At 59.7% G+C, this 20,394-nt stretch overlaps 2 protein-coding genes across 3 annotated transcripts; both read left to right on the forward strand.

Moving 5' to 3' along the window:
- The first annotated feature begins 7,971 nt into the window (after positions 1–7,971).
- KDM6B (lysine demethylase 6B) lies at positions 7,972–18,848 on the forward strand. 2 transcript variants are annotated; one of them, XM_036341471.1, is made up of 23 exons: positions 7,991–8,329; positions 8,867–8,986; positions 9,219–9,361; positions 9,453–9,594; positions 9,805–9,903; positions 10,009–10,228; positions 10,337–10,429; positions 10,512–10,673; positions 10,756–10,950; positions 11,040–11,387; positions 11,482–13,706; positions 13,810–13,936; positions 14,045–14,150; positions 15,159–15,364; positions 15,471–15,535; positions 15,621–15,692; positions 15,792–15,940; positions 16,070–16,184; positions 16,289–16,476; positions 16,629–16,770; positions 17,059–17,185; positions 17,267–17,437; positions 17,549–18,848. In XM_036341471.1, exons 4-23 carry the CDS (start codon positions 9,458–9,460, stop codon positions 17,570–17,572), a joined length of 4,971 nt encoding a protein of 1,656 aa, XP_036197364.1. In that variant the 5' UTR covers positions 7,991–8,329; positions 8,867–8,986; positions 9,219–9,361; positions 9,453–9,457; the 3' UTR covers positions 17,573–18,848. The 2 variants fall into 2 exon arrangements, with proteins under 2 accessions (XP_036197365.1, XP_036197364.1); XM_036341472.1 differs by lacking the exons at positions 15,471–15,535; positions 16,070–16,184; positions 16,289–16,476; ... (2 more) ...; positions 17,267–17,437; positions 17,549–18,848 and having other exon boundaries at positions 7,972–8,329; positions 15,792–15,934.
- TMEM88 (transmembrane protein 88) lies at positions 18,261–20,081 on the forward strand. Its single transcript, XM_036341479.1, has 3 exons — positions 18,261–18,401; positions 18,861–19,324; positions 19,429–20,081. Exons 2-3 carry the CDS (start codon positions 19,115–19,117, stop codon positions 19,696–19,698), a joined length of 480 nt encoding a protein of 159 aa, XP_036197372.1. The 5' UTR covers positions 18,261–18,401; positions 18,861–19,114; the 3' UTR covers positions 19,699–20,081.
- Positions 20,082–20,394: the final 313 nt, after the last annotated feature.

Genomic DNA, 20,394 nt, shown 5'->3' on the forward strand with positions numbered 1-20,394 from the left:
CGAGCTTCCCCTCCCGGCCCCCTCCTCTCCCGGAGGAGCCTCCCGGATGCCTTTTTAGTTTCCCATCTCCCGCATCGCCCAGTGTCCTCTCGCTCAGCGTTCATTTTGTGTTGAAGTGTGAGTGGTGGCAGGACAGCGGCCCCCCAGGAGGAGAGCTGTGTGTGGTCTGGAGGATTCACTTGACACCAGCTCATCTCTGACCTTAATCAATGGCACCCCCACCTCCACCCTCAACTGTGAGGAGAAGGGCCAAGAAATAGTACTAGATTGAAAGGTCAGTGTGTTTATCATGTGTAAGTGGGTGGGGCTTTCTCTTAAGGGAGGAGGACTCCGTTGATAGCTATGGCTGCCCTTGTCTGTGAAGTCCTGGGGCTGGTTACAGTCCTGGGGAAAAATTGGTTTCTCTTTTTATATACCTTGAAGCTTGGGCTGTCAGACCAGACTTCATTCCATTCCCAGCTCTGCCACTTCGTGGCTATAGGAACTTGGGAAGGTCACAACATCCCTGAGCTTCATATTCTTAATCTAGAAAATTTAGATATCAACAGAGTCCCTTCCTTCTAGGCAGTTGGGAGGATGAAAAAATGAGATAGTTTACGCATAGCATTTAGCACAGTGCCCGGCACAAAATGAACACTGAACGAATGCTTGTTGTGAAATGCTTATTGCTAAATGGGGTGAGTTATTATTTTTCTTATTCAAGTTGGTAGGCCTGCTTTGAACTGGCCAGTACCCTAGGAGTCCTTCGGGGAGAAGCGGAGAGTTGGTGTTCTTTTGGTGGTGGTGGGGGGGGGGGGGGGAGAGCCTGGGCATTCGCTTCCACTGCTTTGTGCACTTTATTTGATGAAGGCTTTAGTCAGATTTGTTTTTGCTTTCTTTAGGTTTATTTTTCCTCCTCTTGGAGAAGAAACAGCTAAGATGATTCCTCTGGCTGTGAAAATAAAATAATTGTATTGTGGTTCTTGACTTTTGAGCAAGACCCCAGTCCCCTCCCTATGTTGTTCTCTGGAGCTTTTCAATTTGCAAAGGAACTCCACAGTTTCCTTTTCGGGGACAGGGCTAGGCTGAGGGGTGTGTAAAATGTTGGGGTGGGTGAGTGGAGAGAGACTAGTGCTGGGGGCTGGGGGCGGGCGGGTAGTTAAAGGAAGAGACCGGAAGGGAGGAGGGAGCCTGCTGGTGGGGAGGGAGGGGAGGGAGGAGGAGGTGGAGGAGGAGGAGGAGGACGAGGAGGAGGAGGGAGGGGGTTGGGGAGAGCCTGCTACAGTTCTTTGTTTGACTCCGGGACTCAGGGACGGGGAGGAGGAGGGAGGGAGGCAGAGGCTGCTAGCGCTGGGGCAGGCCCAGGAGGCAGAGGAGGGACCATCTCCCCCGCCCCCCAGCCCCCACTCCCCCCCTGCTGCTCCCCCCTCCCCACCCGGACTCCGGGGGCACCGCCGGGGGACAGACACCCAGCAGGTAACCCAGGCCTGACTTGCCCTCTCCGCTCGGATTTTCCTTCACTCCTTCCCGGATGACCCCTTTCCCCGGTTCCGTCTCCTCGTTTCCCCCGGCCATGCCTCTCTTTCCTTGGCCCTCCTTGTTCCATCTCCCCGACTTGGGCTTGTCGCCCGCTGGCCGCGCCGCGGTCTCGTGCAGCCCGACTCCCTTCCCCTCGCCCGACAGTCTGTGCGCCCCAGGTCTGCCCGGGGCACCTTTGGGGCTCTGTTTCACTGCTTCTCTGGGCTTTGCTTTCCTCTGACCTGTCCCCTGGGGCTCTAAAGGAAGGAGGGGGGTCCCTGTCTTTTTCTTGCTCCCCCAATTCCCCGCCCCAACTCTGGCCCCCCTTTTCCTTCTAGCAGTCTCTAGGGGTGGGGAGAGAACCGGAATTTGGGGGGCCTTTTGTGGGGGCAAAGGCTGTGTGTCGCTTGGGAGAGGGGCTGTGAGTGTGTGTGCGCGGGGGGCGAGGGGGTGGTTGGCAACCGGGCTGCCTCTGTTGTCCCTTTAAATGGTCCTCACATTTCTGCGGACTCGTGGTGGGGAGGGGGTGGCCGGCTGCTTGCCTGGGGGGGCAGGGGCCTGGGTTAGTCCACACAATCAGGGGTGGTAATGATTTAAAGGGACAGTCTTGGTGTGGCCGCTGCCACCCCGTGCCAGCAGGAAGGGGAGCTGGGGAGCAGGCAGGCCATGTCTGGAGAGGCTTGGCCGAAGAGCAGGGCATTTGAGGCTGAGTCTGTTGTGGGGCCTGTCAGATCTGGGGCTGCTGCGGCTGGGAAAGTGCCAGGAGGGGTGACAGCTTGCCCCGGGGGGGCATTCATCCTGGCCTTTCTCCAAGGCCCACTTTTGGGTTCCTGGACTCCTGGGCCAAGAGTCATTGAGTCCAAACTACAGAGCCTGTGGGTCACCAGGTTAGGGCCATGGGCGGGTCTGCAGGTCAGCAGCCTGGCTTGGGCACATTGGCGCTGGTCCTTCAGCTTCCCCTTTTGTTGTTTGGCTCTGTGCACTAGAAAGCCCCAGCCCATCCCCCAGCTCCCTCTCCCAGTCCACATGCCCCCCCCCTCCCCAAACACACCCACCCCAGCTGTTGGACAGATGAATTACAGCCTCCGGCTTCTGGCCAGGGCTGGTGAGGGATTAAAGCTCTGGGGCTGGCCCTTTAAATGGTTATTGGCCCCTCCCCCACTCTGGTGTCCAGACACCAATACACCCACCACTGACCCCCTTGGCTGCCCCTTACGCCTCCTCTTAGTTTGTCCTTAAGGCCTGGCACTCCTCTTTCTCCAGACTAGAGCATCCCCTTCCCCTCCAACAGAATCACATACACAATAGTAAAGACCTCTGTCTGTCTGTCTGTCTCTCTTTTTCCTCCTCTCTCCCCCTGGTTCCACAGTCTGAGTGTCCCTGTCCTGGAGGGTGCCAGCCTCAAGCTCCCTTCTCCAGCAGAAGCAACCTGCCAGCCTGGCCTCCCTAGACTACAGCTGACCACTGCCCTGGTCCAGTGAGGGGCCTTGTTTGGGTCAGAAATAGCACCTCCCTGGGGGCAGTGTCATCAGCAGCCCAGGCAGCTTGCAGCACATTGCATCATGGAGGCTGGGGGCTGGAGGCCTGAGTCCCTGGGGCAGGGGAAGAATGGGGGCTGGAAGGCCAGGGAATGGAGGGACTGGACTGAGAGCCTAAGAATCTGGGTCCTTAAGGGCAGAGAACTGTGGCTAAGGGAACAGAAAACATAGACCCCTGAGGAGTGAGTTTGAGGTGAAGGCAGACTTAGGTCTGATCCCTGGATGGACACCTGATTCTTGGCCTTAGACGTATGCTAAAAGATATGCTAAAAGACGCAGCTTGTCTCAGAGTTAGGAGAGAAGGGAGTAGGCCTCTATCATGTTCTTGGGCCACACAGAAGAGGAAGGAGGCGATGGGGAAACAGGATATGGCTTTGAGGGGTGGGATAGAAGGGAGGCTTGCAGCAGAGGCCACGTCCAGACACAGGACCAGAGTCACAGTCCTTGCTAAGGAGGAAGGCTTCTCCCTGCTGGGCCTGTTCATCTAGTCTGGCCACCTGTGCTGCTCAGGAGACCTGCCTGCACCCGCCTGGGGGAAGAGGAGGGGGCAGAGTCCAGAGGGTGGGGTTGACTGTGTCTTGATAAGGTTAGGGAGGAGACAGAGCTGAAGGGGGAGGATTGGCTTGCCTGGGGCCAGGATTGAAGGTGACTAGGATGCAGATGTCAAGGGTAGCTGGGCCTACTCCGGGGCTAGGGACTCTCAGCAGGAGGGTCCACTCCGAAGAGAGATCTTGGGTTGGATGACCACTTACGCAGATACTATAGCATGCTCCCTTTACCCCAAGTGCAGAACGCTTCCTAAAAGGGAAGGCTGGAGGACCACTTTGGCTATGGCATTTCTGGTTGCCCTGGGAAACAGATTCTCCCATCCCATCTGATCACCAGAGCCAGGTTTCTCCTCAATAAGGGCACAGAGAGCACAGGGAAACTCTCCAGACTGGGAGCACCCATCTTTAACTGGCTTTTTCTCTTTTAGGTTCCCCCAGGCACCATGCAATCCCCATAGTACCACCCACCTCACCCACTGTGGTCTGCTGCACCCCACTTTTGGGGCACTGATTCCAATGAGACAGGGCACACCAAACTCCATCTGGTAAGTCCTACCCCTGAGCACTACACCCCACCTTATTCCAGTAGTCCATTCAGCACCCCATGCTTGAAGAAGAGTGGTATGATCTGGATCAGCGGTCCCCAACCGGTGGTCCTGGGCCGGGAGGTCCGATAGGTTGGCTGGCGACCGCTGATCTGGATCATGCCCACTCCTCCAAGCATCCCCTCACCATGGTGCTCGAGTGGTTCAGCCTTCCTAGTTTATGGTGCTCCCCTCTGTTGCCTATGAATGGTTCAGCCCTGTACTTCACCAGTCTCTCCATTACCACCAAAAAGTCCTCCCCCTAGTGCTATAACTCAGTTGCTTATTGAATTGCTAGGGTTTGCAAACTGGAAAGTAGAGGTGAGATACACTGGAAGGATTTTTCCTGGGAGGGCGAGGGCGAGGACAGGGCTTTGCCCCTAGAAGAGTTGTGAATTTGGAGAGATACTGGAGACCATTGCTACAACAACCTGCTCTTGCTGTGGCAGTCTTGGCATCTCACCACTCCGTCCAGATCCCCTCTGTTCTGTTCTCTCCCCACTGCGCTATAGCACTTGCCCCCACTCACACACACCCTAACTTTTACTCCTCTGCTGCCTGCTTCTCTCCTTCTGCCAGTTCTCAGCCTGGGGTCCTGATCCATCTGCCATTCCTCTGTAGGAGAGAAGATAGTACCTACGGCAGGGACTTAAGTTCCCTGAATGGGCTTTGCTCTTCCCCATTACTGGCTGAATTTTTGAGTGGGACCGTTTGTTTTTCTGTATCTCTGGCAAGGTGGTTTGCACATTGGGGTACCTCAGTGGAATTGTGTTGAAAGAATGTGTTAACTGAATGAGTGTCATGGCCAGGAAACCTATGGCTTCTGAGATCTGTTGCACAGCCTCCTCCCCACACCTTCTGAAGAGGACATGAGGCATTTGGGATGGTAATCTGGGATAGAGCTGAGGGGCAGGCTGACGCAGGAAAGGGCCTGTGAGGATAAAACCAACAGAGGGAGACTAGGACAGAGGCATTATGGGAGGGTGGTAAGAATGAGGCTCTTGAAAGAAGCCCAGCTCTTCCACTCTCTTGCAGAATGACCTTGACCAAGTTACCTAACCTTCCTGAGCCTCAATTTCCTCATCTCTAAAATGCGGTCATAAAAGTAACTCCTTCATCAGATTTTGGGGAAGAGTTGTAAAAATGTATAGAAAGTGATTAACACAGTGCCTAGCATGTAATAAGTATTCAGTAAATGCGAGCAATGATCATACTGGGAGCCCCAGGGAGCTGGAGGATAAGCAAGGATATTGAGGAAAAGGACAGAACTTGATAGAAGGCGGACAGCCCCCCAGATACTTGTCAGACAGAAGGATCACTGATCCTGCAGGATGTTGGGATTCAGGGTAGTGAGGGGAGGAGTGAACAGGGTCAGCCTGCTCCGGCGTTTCCCTAACTGTTCAGGAACATGAAGGCAAACACAGAAGGGTATGTGCAGACACACGTGATCACGAAAGTGATGCAGAGGCAGACCCAGACAAAAGACCGAGCCAGGAGCCAGGCAGACACACAGACAGAGACAGCTGCGCAGAGCCCTGTAGACAGGCATGATGACAGGAACGCGTCAGACACGGGCTCGGAAGGCGAGATGAACAGATATGCAGGTGCACAGACACACGGGACCCGCACAGAGCCGACCTCACTGGACAGACTGGCGAGCACAGCGGTCCAGTCAGGGCAGACACAAGGCTCGCAGTGACACACGGAGGGCCGGGGCCGGCACTGTCACTCCTCGGTGGGGGGCGGGGAGGGGCCAGCGGCGAGGAGGCTGGAGCAGGGAATCCCGAGCGGGCGGCCTGCCCGGGTGGCTGAGTCACCGCGGAGCCCCAGCCGGCGGCCCTCCCCTCCCCCTCCCCAGGTAAGAAGCGAGCCTGGACCCCCTCGCTTCCCCCGGGCAGGCGGAGGCCTGGCAGGAGCGGGGTGCGGCGGGGTTCCGGGACGGGCACCCCCCGCGCGCGTGCAGCGTGTCTGCTGCCGGCCTGCGCGGTGAAGCCCTGCGTGCGGGGTCTGCCTGGGGCAGCACGTGAGTCCGCGGGCGCCCCTCTGGCCCCTGATGCCGCGTCCCGCGCGGCCGGAGCGGTGCGTGGAGGGGCTTCTCGGGATTCAAGGCCGGAGAGAGTTAAGTGGGTGTGATTGATGGAGTGGGTTTCTCTCGGGGTTCTAGGGGGAGGGGGTCGGTTAAAGTCCCCGAGTCCGGAGCCCGGATGGAGGGGGCGGAGCTAGTCTGAGCCGGGAGTGCCCGGATGGAGAGGGCGTGGCGTCGGCTGGAGAGGAATTAACCCTTTGTGAGCTGCGGGCGCCCGGGACCGTGGGTCCGGCGGGAGAGGCTGGAATGTCTGCCAAGCGCCCTGTATGCCCAGCCTGGCTTTGGCCGCGTGCGTTTGCCTCTCGTCTGTGGTCGAGGGTTCTCGGCGTCCTTGTGGCTGTCCCCTCCCTTTGGTTAGTACGGACACTGGGAGTCGGGGCGGGCTGATCCTCCCCAAAGCGAGAGTGGAGGTGAGAGTGGACGCCTGAGGAACAGGTGTGAGCGCGGCGTCGGGGCCGCCGGGCGCAGGGAGGGGCCATCGTGGGGACGGCGAGAGGGGAAATTCCGCGGGACCCGTGGTGAGCTGTGTGTGGGCTGAGTTGTGTCTGCCAATGACTGTGTGTCTGTGTTTTCAGGGAGGCGGGGGCTGAGTCAGTGGGAACAGGGCAAGGTTTTCAGGGTGACTCACGGTCCCCCACCTCAAGCCTGAATCAGACCCCGAGGGAGGGCTCGGGAGGGGGGCGGAGGGGGAGTCAGGCGTCTGCCGTGGGGACCAGGATCCGCGGGGTGTCCAGAGTACAGGAAGTTTTTGCCCTCAAGTGAGGGCTGTTGTGTTTTGAGTTCCGGCGGCCGGCGGGGTGGGGGTGGGGGTCAAGGTGGGAAGGGGCTCGGGGACTGGGCTCGCGGATTTAGGGAAAGCTGAGTCAGTTCCCCGTGGGAAAGGGGAAGTGGTGGAGGGGAAGTGTCATCATCGCAGAAGGGGAAGCTGCGTTTCCTGGTAACTTGGCAGCGCCCAGGGCACCACTTCCCAAGCGGGGATCTGTGCCTCTGATATCTGGACCCCTGGCTCCCCGTTTTCCCATGTCTGGGCCGTGGATCCCTCGACATGGAGGGAGGGGCAGCCGGCCAGGGAAGCGCAGTCCTTGCCCCCGAGCTGGGTGACCGAACGGAAGGCTGGGTGGGGAAGAGAGTGAGTTTTGGCAGAAACTGCACGTGAACGGCAGAGGGTCCGGTTCGAGGGGCCCAGCGCCCGCCAGGGCTTGGCAGGAGTGGCACGCTGGGACCTGGAGGTCCAAGCGCTGCATGCACACAGGCGACCGTGCCCTGTGGAGGGAGGACTGTTTTAACCAGAAACCCACTTGCCCTTGTGGGCTGGGTGGAAATTTCCCCGCAGCGCAGACTCTTCTAGCGAAGGTGAACTTTCCAGCCGCCCCCAGCCCCGGGGTGCTCGCTCTCCCCCGGCTTCCTGCCCGGCTCGAGCTCCAGCTGGAGCGCTGGCCCCGCCCCCGCCGCTTTGTACTCGACACTCGCAGCTCTTTGTACTCTAGACTCTCAATGGACCGATCCTAGGAACGGAGCCGGCTCCCTACCTGAGGGAACGCAGGGTAGGAGAGGAGGCGGCGCGGGGACCGAGATCCCAGGGTCTCGGGGGCGAGGAGGAGGAACTGAGGCTAAAGGGAAGGTGCCCAGGAAAGGGGAGCACTGCGTCCTTTGTGGTCGAGCCAGCACGGACGGGAAGGGATGGGGGGGGCGGGGGGGGCCGGCGTGAAGGAGGAAGTGAAACTGGTTCTGGGTTCTTTAAGGGAGTGGGTGGTGAGAGTGGGACAAGGGTGATGTCACCGCCTGTCGGGCCCCGCCCTCCTCCCTCCCCAAGGACCCCCCCAGGACACTTACACACGCCGCTTCCGCTGCGCAAGTGGCCACGTCACGGGCAACCCCCGAAATCCCCCCTCCCTTGGGGGGCGGGGGCCACGTGGGCCGTGGGGAACCGCGTGGCCCCGGCGGGGAAGGGCACAGAGGATACCGGAGCCACGCGAGAAGTGCCACTGGGGACCGGGGTGCGCGACTTTTCAGAAGTTGGGTTGGGTTTTGGGGGTCGGTGGGTGTTGAAGACAGCCAGAAGTGGAGCATCTGAAGGTACTGGGCTCGAGGCCGGGAGCTGGACCGGGGCTGGGGACGCGGTCGGGCGTGGGGAATGGAGCGCTCGGTTCGCGGCGCGGGCGGGTGTGAGTGCCGACGCCGCCGTGACTGGCCCGGCGGTGCCAGGGGCGCTCGGAGCGGGGAGGTCAGGCGCTGGGCAGGTGTCGAGCGGAAGGCGGTCGGTGCTTTGTCTGCGTTGTGCATCTGTCTGCGGTCCATCGGTCCTAGGGCGGCGGGGCGGCCAGCGAGCATCTCGGGCGGACTAGCAGGGAGCACAGGCGGCTCTGTGGGTGCGTGGGACTGGCGGGGAGCGCTGTCCCCCAGGCCGGCCCGGGCGTGCGACTCGCCGCCTTGACCTACGCGGTCACAGGCCCCGCTGGCCCCGAGTGTCCGGTCCGAGATGGAGACCCTAGGTAGGTAGCCGCCGGGTCACGTCGGGGTCATCCGGGGCCGAGCCTGTCTGTCCAGCTCCGCCGCCCCTCTCCCCCCGCCCGCAGCGGCCAGGCTAACCTCGCTCCCATTGGTCCTGGGCAGGCTGTTACCGAGGCGGAGACGTGGGTTATGATTGGCTTTCTGAGCAGAGAGGAAGTCCTGTGATTGGCCAGGTTCCTGGAGCTCGCCAAGGCTGTCAGAGGACGCTCCCACGGAGGCCGGGTAAGCAGCTGCGGCGTTGACTGTTGGCTCCCTACTGGCCATCCCGGTCCCTGCTACTCATCCCGGTTCCGAGCCACTCTCCTGGGCCCGTAGGGGCGCCTTAGGCCCGGTGGGCCTACCCTCAGGGAAAGCCAAGTCCTGGCTCCCTGCGCGGGCGACAGAGCTGAACCTAGCCCCAGCACTCCCACTGTTTGGCCCGCTAACGTCACCCTTTGCCTCCTCCTCTCTGTAGAATTGGCTGTGAAAGGCCCTGGGCGGCCCTCAGGGGCAGTGGGCTCTCCTGTCAGAGCGGTTGGAGTTGGGACCATCCCCCCAGAGAGCTGGGGCAGGGGGCCGTGCCCGATCTCCAGGGCTCCTGGGGCCACTGCTGACCTGGTAAGGGAAAAACTATGGCTGGGTTGGCAGTGTGTATACAGGCAGCTCAGGCTATGCCTCCAGTAAGAACATCATCTCTTCCCTGACTCAGGCTGGATGCATCGGGCAGTGGACCCTCCAGGGGCCCGCACTGCACGGGAAGCCTTTGCCCTTGGGGGCTTGAGCTGTGCTGGGGCGTGGAGCTCCTGCCCGCCCCATCCCCCTCCTCGTAGCGCATGGCTGCCTGGAGGCAGGTGAGAACTTGGGCCATCTTTCTGTCTCTAGGAATTTGTCTTCCCATCTCCTGTGCCTCTCAATCTCTTTCATTCTCTGGGTTTCTGCCATTCTGTGGGCCTGAGTGCAGTCCTCAGCTGCTTCCTCTTATTCCCCCTGTCCCCTCCTTCCTGGGCAGGGACACTTCTGCTCCATCTTGGTGTTCATTAACAGACACCTTCTCTCTCCAGGTGCTCTGCCAGCATCGGGCAGTCCCCACTCTCTGCTCCCCTACCCCCTTCACATGGCAGTAGCTCTGGGCACCCCAACAAACCATATTATGTTCCAGGGTGAGTGAGGATTAAAGGTGCTGGGGATGGGAGATAAGGCTGGGGCTTTAAAAGAGTTCCTCCAACCCTGACCACTCCCCCTCTCCAACCCCTTCTGCTCTGTAGGACACCCACTCCAAGACCCCTCCATGGAAAGCTGGAATCCTTGCATGGCTGTGTGCAGGCATTGCTCCGGGAACCAGCTCAGCCAGGGCTGTGGGAGCAGCTCGGGCAGCTGTACGAGTCAGAGCATGACAGTGAGGAGGCCATACGCTGCTACCACAGCGCCCTTCGATATGGAGGAAGCTTGGCTGAGCTGGGGCCCCACATTGGCCGACTACAGCAGGTGGGATGGGGCAAGACATAATAGGCAAGGATTGTGCCTTCTGGCTCAGTGCCCTCATCTTATACCTGCTTCTGCCCTGTCCCCTATACCCTTCCCCCACCTCTCCAGGCCCAGCTCTGGAACTTTCATGCTGGCTCCTGCCAGCACCGAGCCAAGGTCCTGCCCCCCCTGGAGCAAGTATGGAACTTGCTGCACATTGAGGTGAGACCAGGGCTGGCTGGGATAGGGAGGAGGGCTGGGCCAGGTATGCACCTGAGCCATTCTCCTCTCTTTTTGTCCTCAGCACAAGCGGAACTATGGGGCCAAGCGGGGGGGTCCCCCAGTGAAGCGAGCCGCTGAACCCCCAGTGGTGCAGCCGGTGCCTCCTGCAGTACTCTCAGGCCCTTCAGGGGAGGAGGGCCTCAGCCCTGGAGGCAAGCGCAGGAGAGGCTGCAACTCTGAGCAGGTATGGTTGTATGTGGGCCGATGGGCAGTGAGTGGAAGGACTGGGGCAAGGAATGGTATTCTCACACCCCCTTTTCTTCCAGACTGGCCTTCCCCCAGGGCTGCCGCTGCCACCACCACCATTACCACCACCACCACCACCACCACCACCACCACCACCCCTGCCTAGCCTAGCCACCAGCTCTCCATTTCAGCTGGCCAAGCCAGGGCTGTGGAGTACCTTGCATGGAGATGCCTGGGGCCCCGAGCGCAAGGGTTCAGCACCCCCAGAGCGCCAAGTGAGCAACTGTCTGCTGATCTTCATCTCTTACCTGCAAATACCTGTGTCCTCCATTCTTCACTCAGTATCCTTGTTTGTCTCCCGTAGGACCAGCGGCACTCGCTGTCTCACCCATATCCATACTCAGCTCCAACCTATACTGCGCAACCCCCTGGCCACCGGCTGGTCCTGGGTACACCCCCAGGCCCAGGTCCCCGCCCCCCAGGAGCAGAGAGCCATGGCTGCCCGCCTGCCACCCGTCCCCCCGGAAGTGACCTTAGAGAGAGCAGAGTTCAGAGGTCGCGGATGGACTCCAGCGTTTCACCAGCAGCAACCGCCACCTGCGTGCCTTACGCCCCTTCCCGGCCCCCCGGCCTCCCCGGCACCACCACCAGCAGCAGTAGCAGCAGCAGCAGCAACAACGGTCTCCGGGGCATGGAGCCAAGCCCAGGCATTGTGAGTGAGCGGGAAGGTGGAGTGGGGCGATCAGTGGGAGCTGGTCTAAGGTGACTCTAGCAGACCTCTGACCAATCTTCTCCTTCACTTATAGCCCGGCGCTGACCATTACCAAACTCCCACGCTGGAGGTCGCTTCTCACCAAGGCCGCCTGGGGCCTTCGACACATAGTGGTCGGAAACCTTTCCTGGCAGCTCCTGCTGCCACTCCCCACCTATCCCTACCACCTGGCCCTCCCTCACCTCCTCCACCCCCCTGTCCCCGCCTCTCACGCCCTCCACAACCCCCCGCCTGGCTGAAGGGCCCAGCCTGCCGGTCAGCCCGTGAGGCTGGAGAGATCTTAGAGGATCTCTTCTTTGGGGCAGAGGGACGCCCTCGCCCTCATCCACAACCCTTCCCGCACCGTGAGGGCTTCTTGGGGCCCCTGGCCCCCCGTTTTTCTGTGGGCACTCAGGATTCGCACATCCCTCCTACTCCCCCAACCACCAGCAGCAGCAGCAACAATGGCAGCCACAGCAGCAGCCCTACTGGGCCTGTATCCTTCCCCCCACCTCCCTATTTGGCCAGAAGTATGGACCCCCTTTCCCGGCCCCCCAGCCCAACACTGAGCCCCCAGGATCCACCTCTTGCACCCCTAACTCTTGCCCTGCCTCCAGCCCCTCCCTCCTCTTGCCACCAAAATACCTCAGGAAGCTTCAGGCGCCCGGAGAGCCCTCGGCCCAGGATCTCCTTCCCAAAGACCCCCGAGGTGGGGCCAGGGCCATCCCCAGGCCCCCTGAATAAAGCACCCCAGCCTGTGCCGCCAACGGTTGGGGAACTGCCTGCCCGAGGTGCACGACTCTTTGATTTTCCCTCTACCCCGCCGGAGGACCAGTTTGAGGAGCCCGCTGAATTCAAGATCCTGCCTGATGGGCTGGCCAACATCATGAAAATGCTGGATGAGTCCATTCGAAAGGAGGAGGAGCAGCAACAACAGGAGGCAGGCGGAGCCCCTCCACCCCCCTTAAAGGAGCCCTTTGTATCACTGCAGCCTCCATTCTCCGCTGACACAGCCCCAACCACCACTGCTGTTGCCACTGCCGCCACCGCTGCCACCACCACCACCACCACAGCCACAGCCACCCAGGAACAGGAGAAGAAGCCACCACCAGCTCTACCACCACCACCACCATTAGCCAAGTTCCCTCTTCCCCCCCAGCCACAGCCGCCGCCACCCCCACTACCCCCAGCAGCCAGCCCAGCCAGCCTGCTCAAATCCTTGGCCTCTGTGCTGGAGGGACAAAAGTACTGTTACCGGGGGACAGGAGCAGCGGTTTCTGCCCGTCCTGGGCCCTTGCCCAGCACTCAGTATTCTCCAAGTCCCCCATCAGGTGCTACTGTCCCACCACCCACCTCAGCAGCCCCTAGTGCCCAGGGTTCCCCAAAGTCCTCTGCTTCCTCATCATCTCAGTTCTCTACCTCAGGTGGGCCCTGGGTCCGGGAGCACAGGGCAGGCGAAGAGCCAGCCCTGGGCCCCATGACCCCTGTCCCGCCGCCCCCACCCCTGCCTCTGCCCCCTGCTCGCTCTGAGTCTGAGGTGCTAGAAGAGATCAGTCGGGCTTGTGAGACCCTTGTGGAGCGAGTGGGCTGGAGTGCCACAGACCCAGCAGGCCCAGTGGACACGGCAGACCCTGTGGACACGGCAGACCCAGTGGACAGTGGAACTGAGCGACTAATGCCTCCTGCCCAGGCGAAGGAGGAGAGTGGTGGGGCGGTGGCAGTAACAGGACCAGGGAGCAGTAAGCGGCGGCAGAAGGAGCACCAAAAGGAACATCAGAAGGAGCACCGGCGGCATAGGCGGGCCTGTAAGGACATGGTGGGTCGGCGGCCCCGCGAGGGCAGGGTCAAGGCCAAGGCCAAGGCCCCCAAAGAAAAGAGTCGCCGAGTGCTGGGGAACCTGGACCTGCAGAGTGAGGAGATCCAGGGTCGTGAGAAGGCCCGGCCTGATACTGGTGGGGCCTCAAAGGCTAAGCCACCCACAGCTCCGGCCCTTCCACCAGCTCCTGCACCCTCTGCTCAGCCCACACCTGCATCATCAGCCCCTGTCCCTGGGAAGAAGTCTCGTGAGGAAGCTCCAGGGCCACCGGGTGTCAGCCGGGCTGATATGCTGAAGCTGCGATCACTTAGTGAAGGGCCTCCCAAGGAGCTGAAGATCCGGCTGATCAAGGTAGAGAGTGGTGACAAGGAGACCTTCATCGCCTCGGAGGTGGAAGAGCGGAGGCTGCGCATGGCGGACCTCACCATCAGCCACTGTGCTGCCGACGTCGTGCGTGCCAGCAAGTGAGTGAGGGACTGGCACCCATGAGGCTGCTGGCCTGGCCCAGGGGGAGGCTCCCTTCCCCCATCACCCTATTTCTGTCCTCATTTCATTGTCCTCCCACAGGAATGCCAAGGTGAAAGGGAAGTTTAGAGAGTCCTACCTTTCCCCTGCCCAGTCTGTGAAGCCGAAGATCAACACAGAGGAGAAGCTGCCCCGGGAAAAACTCAACCCACCCACACCCAGCATCTATGTATGTGTGCCCCTGCCAGAGGGTTCAGTGCCAGTGTTGGGGGCTGTTGGGGTGCTCTGAGCCTGAGACAGGGCTCTGATCTAGCCCTGTCTTCTGGTCGTCCCTCAGCTGGAGAGCAAACGGGACGCCTTCTCACCAGTGTTGCTGCAGTTCTGTACAGACCCTCGAAATCCCATCACCGTGATCCGGGGCCTGGCAGGTTCCCTGCGGCTCAGTGAGTGTGGGGGACAGAAAAGTGGGGAGGGATGCAAGGATTTGGGGCTTTGGGACTCTGAGAGCCCCCACTCTTGAAGATCCAGGATAGTGGCTATAGTGAGCTTTCCTTAGTCATAGGGAGGCTATATTTGAAGGACGCTCTGCGTGATGGGTGAGCTGGCCTCAGGCTTTTCTCGCATCTGTATTTCCAACAGTAGGGAAGTGGGAAAGGGATATATCTCAGGGCCTGGTTAGTCATTTTTAGTTTTCTTGGTGATTAAGGATGAAAAGAATAGATTCTAGAGTACCCCCTGAAGACCCATGATTTGAGGCTTCTCTTTTTCAACCTTTATTGTGCAAAATTTCAAACACATAAAAGTAGAGGGAACCATATAGAAATATAGAAATCAGTCTTGTTGCCTCTATACCAGTGGTTCTCAACCTTCTGGCCCTTTAAATACAGTTCCTCATGTTGGGACCCAACCGTAAAATTATTTTCGTTGCTACTTCATAACTGTAATGTTGCTACTGTTACAAATCGTAATGTAAATATCTGATATGCAGGATGGTCTTAGGTGACCCCTGTGAAAGGGTCGTTCAACCGCCAAAGGGGTCGCGGCCCACAGGTTGAGAACCGCTGTTCTATACCCATATATTTTCCTTCTACTGAGTTACTCAAAGCACGCTCTAGGCTTTCACTTGACTTAAGTCTTTCATTGCATCTAATGATCGCTTAAAGAATGTGTCACTCATTAAGCACCTACTATATGCCAAGTGCTGTGCCCATGTGGCCTCGTGCATACCTGAGAACTGGTGGAGGAACTGAAGCTCAGAGCAGCAGTGGGAGAGGAGGTTGATGAGGGATGGCCAACCTTCCCAGCTTTCTGCCTGTTCCCTGGCTTTACCTCTGTGAAGCCAATGTCCAGCCTGTCAGAGGCTTGAGGAGTAAGAAGGGACAGAGTGAGTTGGGTCCTCGATCCCTCCCTTCTGCCTCTTCCCCGACACCCTGCTCCTTCTTCCCTTGCAGACTTGGGCCTCTTCTCCACCAAGACCCTGGTGGAGGCGAGTGGTGAGCACACCGTGGAGGTGCGCACCCAGGTGCAGCAGCCCTCAGATGAGAACTGGGATCTGACGGGCACTCGACAGATCTGGCCCTGTGAGAGTTCCCGTTCCCATACCACCATTGCCAAGTATGCGCAGTACCAGGCCTCATCATTTCAGGAGTCCTTACAGGTGAGAGGCAAGCATAGGGAAGCAGGGATGCGGATCAGGGGACTTGGAGTGGGGCTGCTGAGGGAGGGCTCCTGGAAGGTGGCTGACTCAGCCTGTGGCCAAGCAGGAGGAGAAGGAGAGTGAGGATGAGGAGTCCGAGGAACCAGACAGCACCACAGGAACGCCTCCTAGGTACCGTACAGTACGCCCGTTCCTTTGGTGACTTTTACTCCCTTCCCTATGCTTCGCCACCAATATGTGCCCTTCACCCCCACAGCAGCACACCAGATCCGAAGAACCATCACATTATCAAGTTTGGCACCAACATCGACCTGTCTGATGCCAAGCGGTCAGTGGGGTTGAGGCCAGCAAAGCTGGGGCAGGATTGCTGATGGGTCTGCAGGGCGGGGATAGCCTCTCACTTTTATTGACTCCCTCGCCGCCGCAGGTGGAAGCCACAACTGCAGGAGCTGCTGAAGCTGCCCGCCTTCATGCGGGTAACGTCTACCGGCAACATGCTGAGCCACGTGGGCCACACGATTCTGGGCATGAACACGGTACAGCTGTACATGAAGGTCCCCGGCAGCCGAACGCCAGGTGCAGACTGCGCGCTGGGGGCGGGGCTGGTGTCGGTGCTGCTTTCAGCCAATGAGGGCCACAGGGTGGCCTTGGGAAGGAGCTCAGCTCGGCTAGGCCAGCCACGGCGTTCTCTATTGCCCCCTGCAGGCCACCAAGAGAACAACAACTTCTGCTCTGTCAACATCAACATAGGCCCAGGCGACTGTGAGTGGTTCGCGGTGCATGAACACTACTGGGAGACCATCAGCGCTTTCTGCGACCGGTGCGCGCCCCCCCCCCCCCCCAAACACACACACACTAGGCCCACCCCCCATGTCCCATCTCTGAGTCCCCAGGTTTCCATCTGACCCTGTGGCCACCCCACAGGCACGGTGTGGACTACCTGACAGGTTCCTGGTGGCCAATCCTGGACGATCTCTATGCTTCCAATATCCCCGTGTACCGCTTCGTGCAGCGCCCTGGAGACCTCGTGTGGATTAACGCGGGGACCGTGCACTGGGTGCAGGCCACTGGCTGGTGCAACAACATCGCCTGGAACGTTGGGCCCCTCACCGGTGAGAGGGTGGTGTGCAGAGACACTCAGGGGTGAGGGGGTTGGAGCCTCCTGGCGGGGGAGAGGAGGGCAGCCAGCTGTGAGGGAAGGGGCTGGGGTCCAAGTAGCTGGGAGTTGTTTGAGAATCCTGTAGTGACTGCTTCTGGCCCACAGCCTATCAATACCAGCTGGCCCTGGAACGATATGAGTGGAACGAGGTGAAGAACGTCAAATCCATTGTGCCCATGATTCACGTGTCCTGGAACGTGGCTCGCACCGTCAAAATCAGCGACCCCGATTTGTTCAAGATGATCAAGTGAGGGTCCTACTTGAGAGGGAGCCCGTTTCCACCAGACCTGGTCCCGCTCTTGTTCTGCCTTAGAATGCAGCCCCGTTCCCCGGCTCTCTCCACTCTTTACTCGCGGCCCTGCGGTGTTACAGTGCTGGGGCAGGTGACCCGGTTCCTGCTCCCCGGAATTTTACTTGACAGTGGCCCAAACAGATAAAAACGCACATGAAATGTTAAGGGGGCCTAGTAAATGAGGGCCACGGTCCGCCTTGCTAGCAGCCCTACCTTACACCACTCGCCCTCCCCCACGCCCAGGTTCTGCCTCCTGCAGTCCATGAAGCACTGCCAGGTGCAGCGGGAGAGCCTCGTGCGGGCAGGGAAGAAAATCGCCTACCAGGGCCGGGTTAAGGACGAGCCTGCTTACTACTGCAACGAATGCGACGTGAGTGGGCCCGCTTCCCTCCTTCCTGGGAGAAAGGAGCCCCAGGGCGTTCCTCCCGGTGACGGCCCGCCTCTGTCCCAGGTGGAGGTGTTCAACATCCTGTTCGTGACGAGCGAGAACGGCAGCCGCAACACTTACCTGGTGCACTGCGAGGCCTGTGCCCGCCGCCGCAGCGCGGGCCTGCAGGGCGTGGTGGTGCTGGAGCAGTACCGCACCGAGGAGCTGGCGCAGGCCTACGACGCCTTCACGCTGGTGAGGCCGCGGCGCAGCGGCGCGGGGCGGGCCGTCGGGCGGGACCCGAGGGGGCGGGCTCCGGGGTGGGCCGACCCACTCCTGAGCCCCCCGCCCGCTTTCTCCCCGCAGGCCCCCGCCAGCACGTCTCGATGAGGCCGGATGCCCCGCCCTCCTGCCGGCCTGCAGGGCGCCGCGGGGTCACCAGCACAGGCCTGGGCTGGACCTAGGTCCCGCCTCTGGCCGGGAAGGGGGACGGGCACAGCCCTTCCACCCCATTGGCAGCTCCCCTTCACTTAATTTATTAAGAAAAAAATTTTTTTAAACAAATATGAGGAAAAAAGGAAAAAAAAAAATAAAGGGAGACGGGGGAGGGGGCTGGCAGCCCCTCGCCCACCAGCGCCTCCTCTCACCGACTTTGGCCTTTTTAGCAACAGACACAAGGACCAGGCTCCGGCGGCGGCGGGGGTCAATACGGGTTCCCTCACGCCTGCCCGCCGCCTGCCCGGCGCAGATGCACGCGGCTCGTGTATGTACATAAATGTGACGGCAGCCGAGGATTTTAATGAGATTCTTTCTATGGGCTTTACCCCTCCCTCAGAACCTCCTTTTTTATTCCCAATGCTAGCTGTGATCCCTGTACATGTCTCTTGTTTATTCACTTGGTTATGATTTGTATTTTGTTTTTTTGTTTGTTTTTAATTTATAACAGTCCCACTCACCTATTTATTCATTTTTGGGAAAACCCGACCCCCCGCACCCCCCAAACTATCCCACCCACCCCTCCAGGGCCGCCCGCCGCAGGGCTCTCCCTGCGCCCCAGTGTGTGTCCGGGCCCGGCCTGGCCCGCCCGTCTCCGCCCGCCCGTCCACGGCTCCAGCCGGGCTCTCATGGTGCTCAAATCCGCTCCCCTCCCCTACGTCCTGCACTTTCTTGGACCAGACCCTCCTCGCCCCATCCGACCCGACCCCAGCCCTGCCTGAGGGTGAGCGACTCCTGTACTGTAGGGGAAGAAGTGGGAACTGAAATGGTATTTTGTAAAAAAATAAATAAAATAAAAAAATTTAAAAGTTTTAAAGAAAGAACTATGAGGAAAAGGAACCCCGTCCTTCCCAGCCCCGGCCAATTTTAAAAACATGGACCTTCCCCTTGCGCCCCACCCTTTTCTTTTTAAGTGTGAAACAGCCCAGGGTCAGGGCCTCCCTGGGGCAGGGACACCCCGGGAAGAATTTCTCTGGGGCTTTATTTTCGTGTTGTCAGTTTTTTCTCCTCCATGCTGGGGCTGCGGAGGGGTGGGGGGTTTACAGTCCCGCCCCTCGCACTGCACTGTCTCTCTGCCCCAGGGGCAGAGGGGTCTTCCCAATCCTACCCCTATTTTCGGTGATTTTTGTGTGAGAATATTAATATTAAAAATAAAACCAGAAAAAAACAATCCTGTTTTTAGTGTGCTGATGATAGAATACTGGGAAGAAGGGCTGCAAGCCGTGATTGATGGAGAGATTGCCCAGACCCCGGCCAGAGGGAACCCCTCCCCAGAGGCGCCTGTGGAATGTCCAGAGCTCTGGTCTGGGGGGGTGCCTACTCCTGGAGCCGCATTCCAGGATAAGGGGGGCGGGGTGGGGAGAGGCTGGGCCGGGGGAGGGGCAGGAAAGAGGGCTATAAGGGCCGCTGCCCAGGCGGGCTGGAGCCAGGCAGGCCATGGCGGATGTCCTCGGGCTGCAGAGACCGGTTCCCAACGGCGGCCCGGAGCCCCGGGACCCCCTGGACTGCTGGGCCTGTGCTGTGCTGGTCACCGCCCAGAATCTGCTGGTGGCTGCCTTCAATCTCCTCTTGCTGGCGCTGGTGCTGGGGACCATCCTGCTACCCGCGGTCACCATGCTAAGCTTTGGCTTCCTCTGCCACTCCCAGGTGAGCGGGCGCCCCAGGGTGTGCGTGCGAGTACGGGTGCGGGGTTTATGGGCCACAACTTCTCGCCTGGACTGTTCGGCTTGGGCCTGACACCTCGTCTACAGTTTCTGCGCTCCCAGGCACCCCCTTGCACCGCGCACCTGCGGGACCCAGGCTTCACGGCCCTGCTGGTCACCGGATTCCTGCTACTCGTGCCGCTGCTCGTCCTTGCTCTGGCCAGCTACCGCCGCCTCTGTCTGCGCCTCCATCTGGCCGACTGCCTCGTGCCCTACAGCCGAGCCCTTTATCGGCGCCGGCGCTCCCCGCAGCTGCGGCAAATCCGGGCCTCACCGGGGTCCCAGGCCGTTCCCACGTCAGGAAAGGTATGGGTTTGAGGACCCTCGAGTCAAGAACAACCCCGACGAATGCCCTCCTTTTCAATCCGCCCAAGGACTTGAAGCCTGGGGGTCTTCCGACCTACCCTGCCCCTTCCCTGCCTAAGCCAGTCCTAGCATCCCCTTGGCAAACTGCAGCATCTGTGGACCCAATGTTGGTGAAAATTCGCCATTCCAGAAAACCCTTTCTTTTTACTACCCATGTCTGAATCCTGAATATCTGGGCTGGACCCTGCACATACGCTCCCCACCCCGTGAATAGGACAACTGGGCCTCACTGGTGCCCTCCTTTTCCGGCGCAGCTCCGCTAGTATTTACGGGCTGATGGGTGAGGTTGGAGGGGAAGGAGTGACCACACGTTAATAAAGAATTAATGAACTGAATGTGCTTCTTGGATCCTGTGAGCAGAGGGGCGGTGCAAATACTACCACTACTGCTATGTGCCCAGGAGAAGGAAACATGGGAGGGGGTGTGGCTCAAGTGTGCAGACGGGAGCATCCTCCAGCCTCTTGGCCTTCCCTTATCGCATCAGCCTGTTCTTCCTGACCAGACCCAAGCTCTGTCCCTGACCCCAAAGCCACCTCCCCATCAATAGAGTGGAGAGGGCCTGGGCTTTGTCGCTTGCCCTGCTCCCCTTGGGGACCCGAGCCCGTTCTCTGACCCCAGCTTAGAGGAACTCGGTGTTGCCAGGCCGGG

This window comes from Myotis myotis, unplaced genomic scaffold (assembly GCF_014108235.1).
Source record: "Myotis myotis isolate mMyoMyo1 unplaced genomic scaffold, mMyoMyo1.p scaffold_m19_p_17, whole genome shotgun sequence".
NCBI lineage: Eukaryota > Metazoa > Chordata > Mammalia > Chiroptera > Vespertilionidae > Myotis > Myotis myotis.

Coding starts and splice junctions, on each gene's coding strand:
- TMEM88 (XM_036341479.1), top strand. CDS start 19,115: ATGGCGGATGTCCTCGGGCTGCAGAGACCGGTTCCCAACGGCGGCCCG. Junction 19,325..19,428: donor GCTTCCTCTGCCACTCCCAG/GTGAGCGGGCGC, acceptor CCTCGTCTACAG/TTTCTGCGCTCCCAGGCACC.
- KDM6B (XM_036341471.1), top strand. CDS start 9,458: ATGCATCGGGCAGTGGACCCTCCAGGGGCCCGCACTGCACGGGAAGCC. Junction 10,430..10,511: donor GGAACTTGCTGCACATTGAG/GTGAGACCAGGG, acceptor TTTTGTCCTCAG/CACAAGCGGAACTATGGGGC. Junction 13,937..14,044: donor CACCCACACCCAGCATCTAT/GTATGTGTGCCC, acceptor GTCGTCCCTCAG/CTGGAGAGCAAACGGGACGC.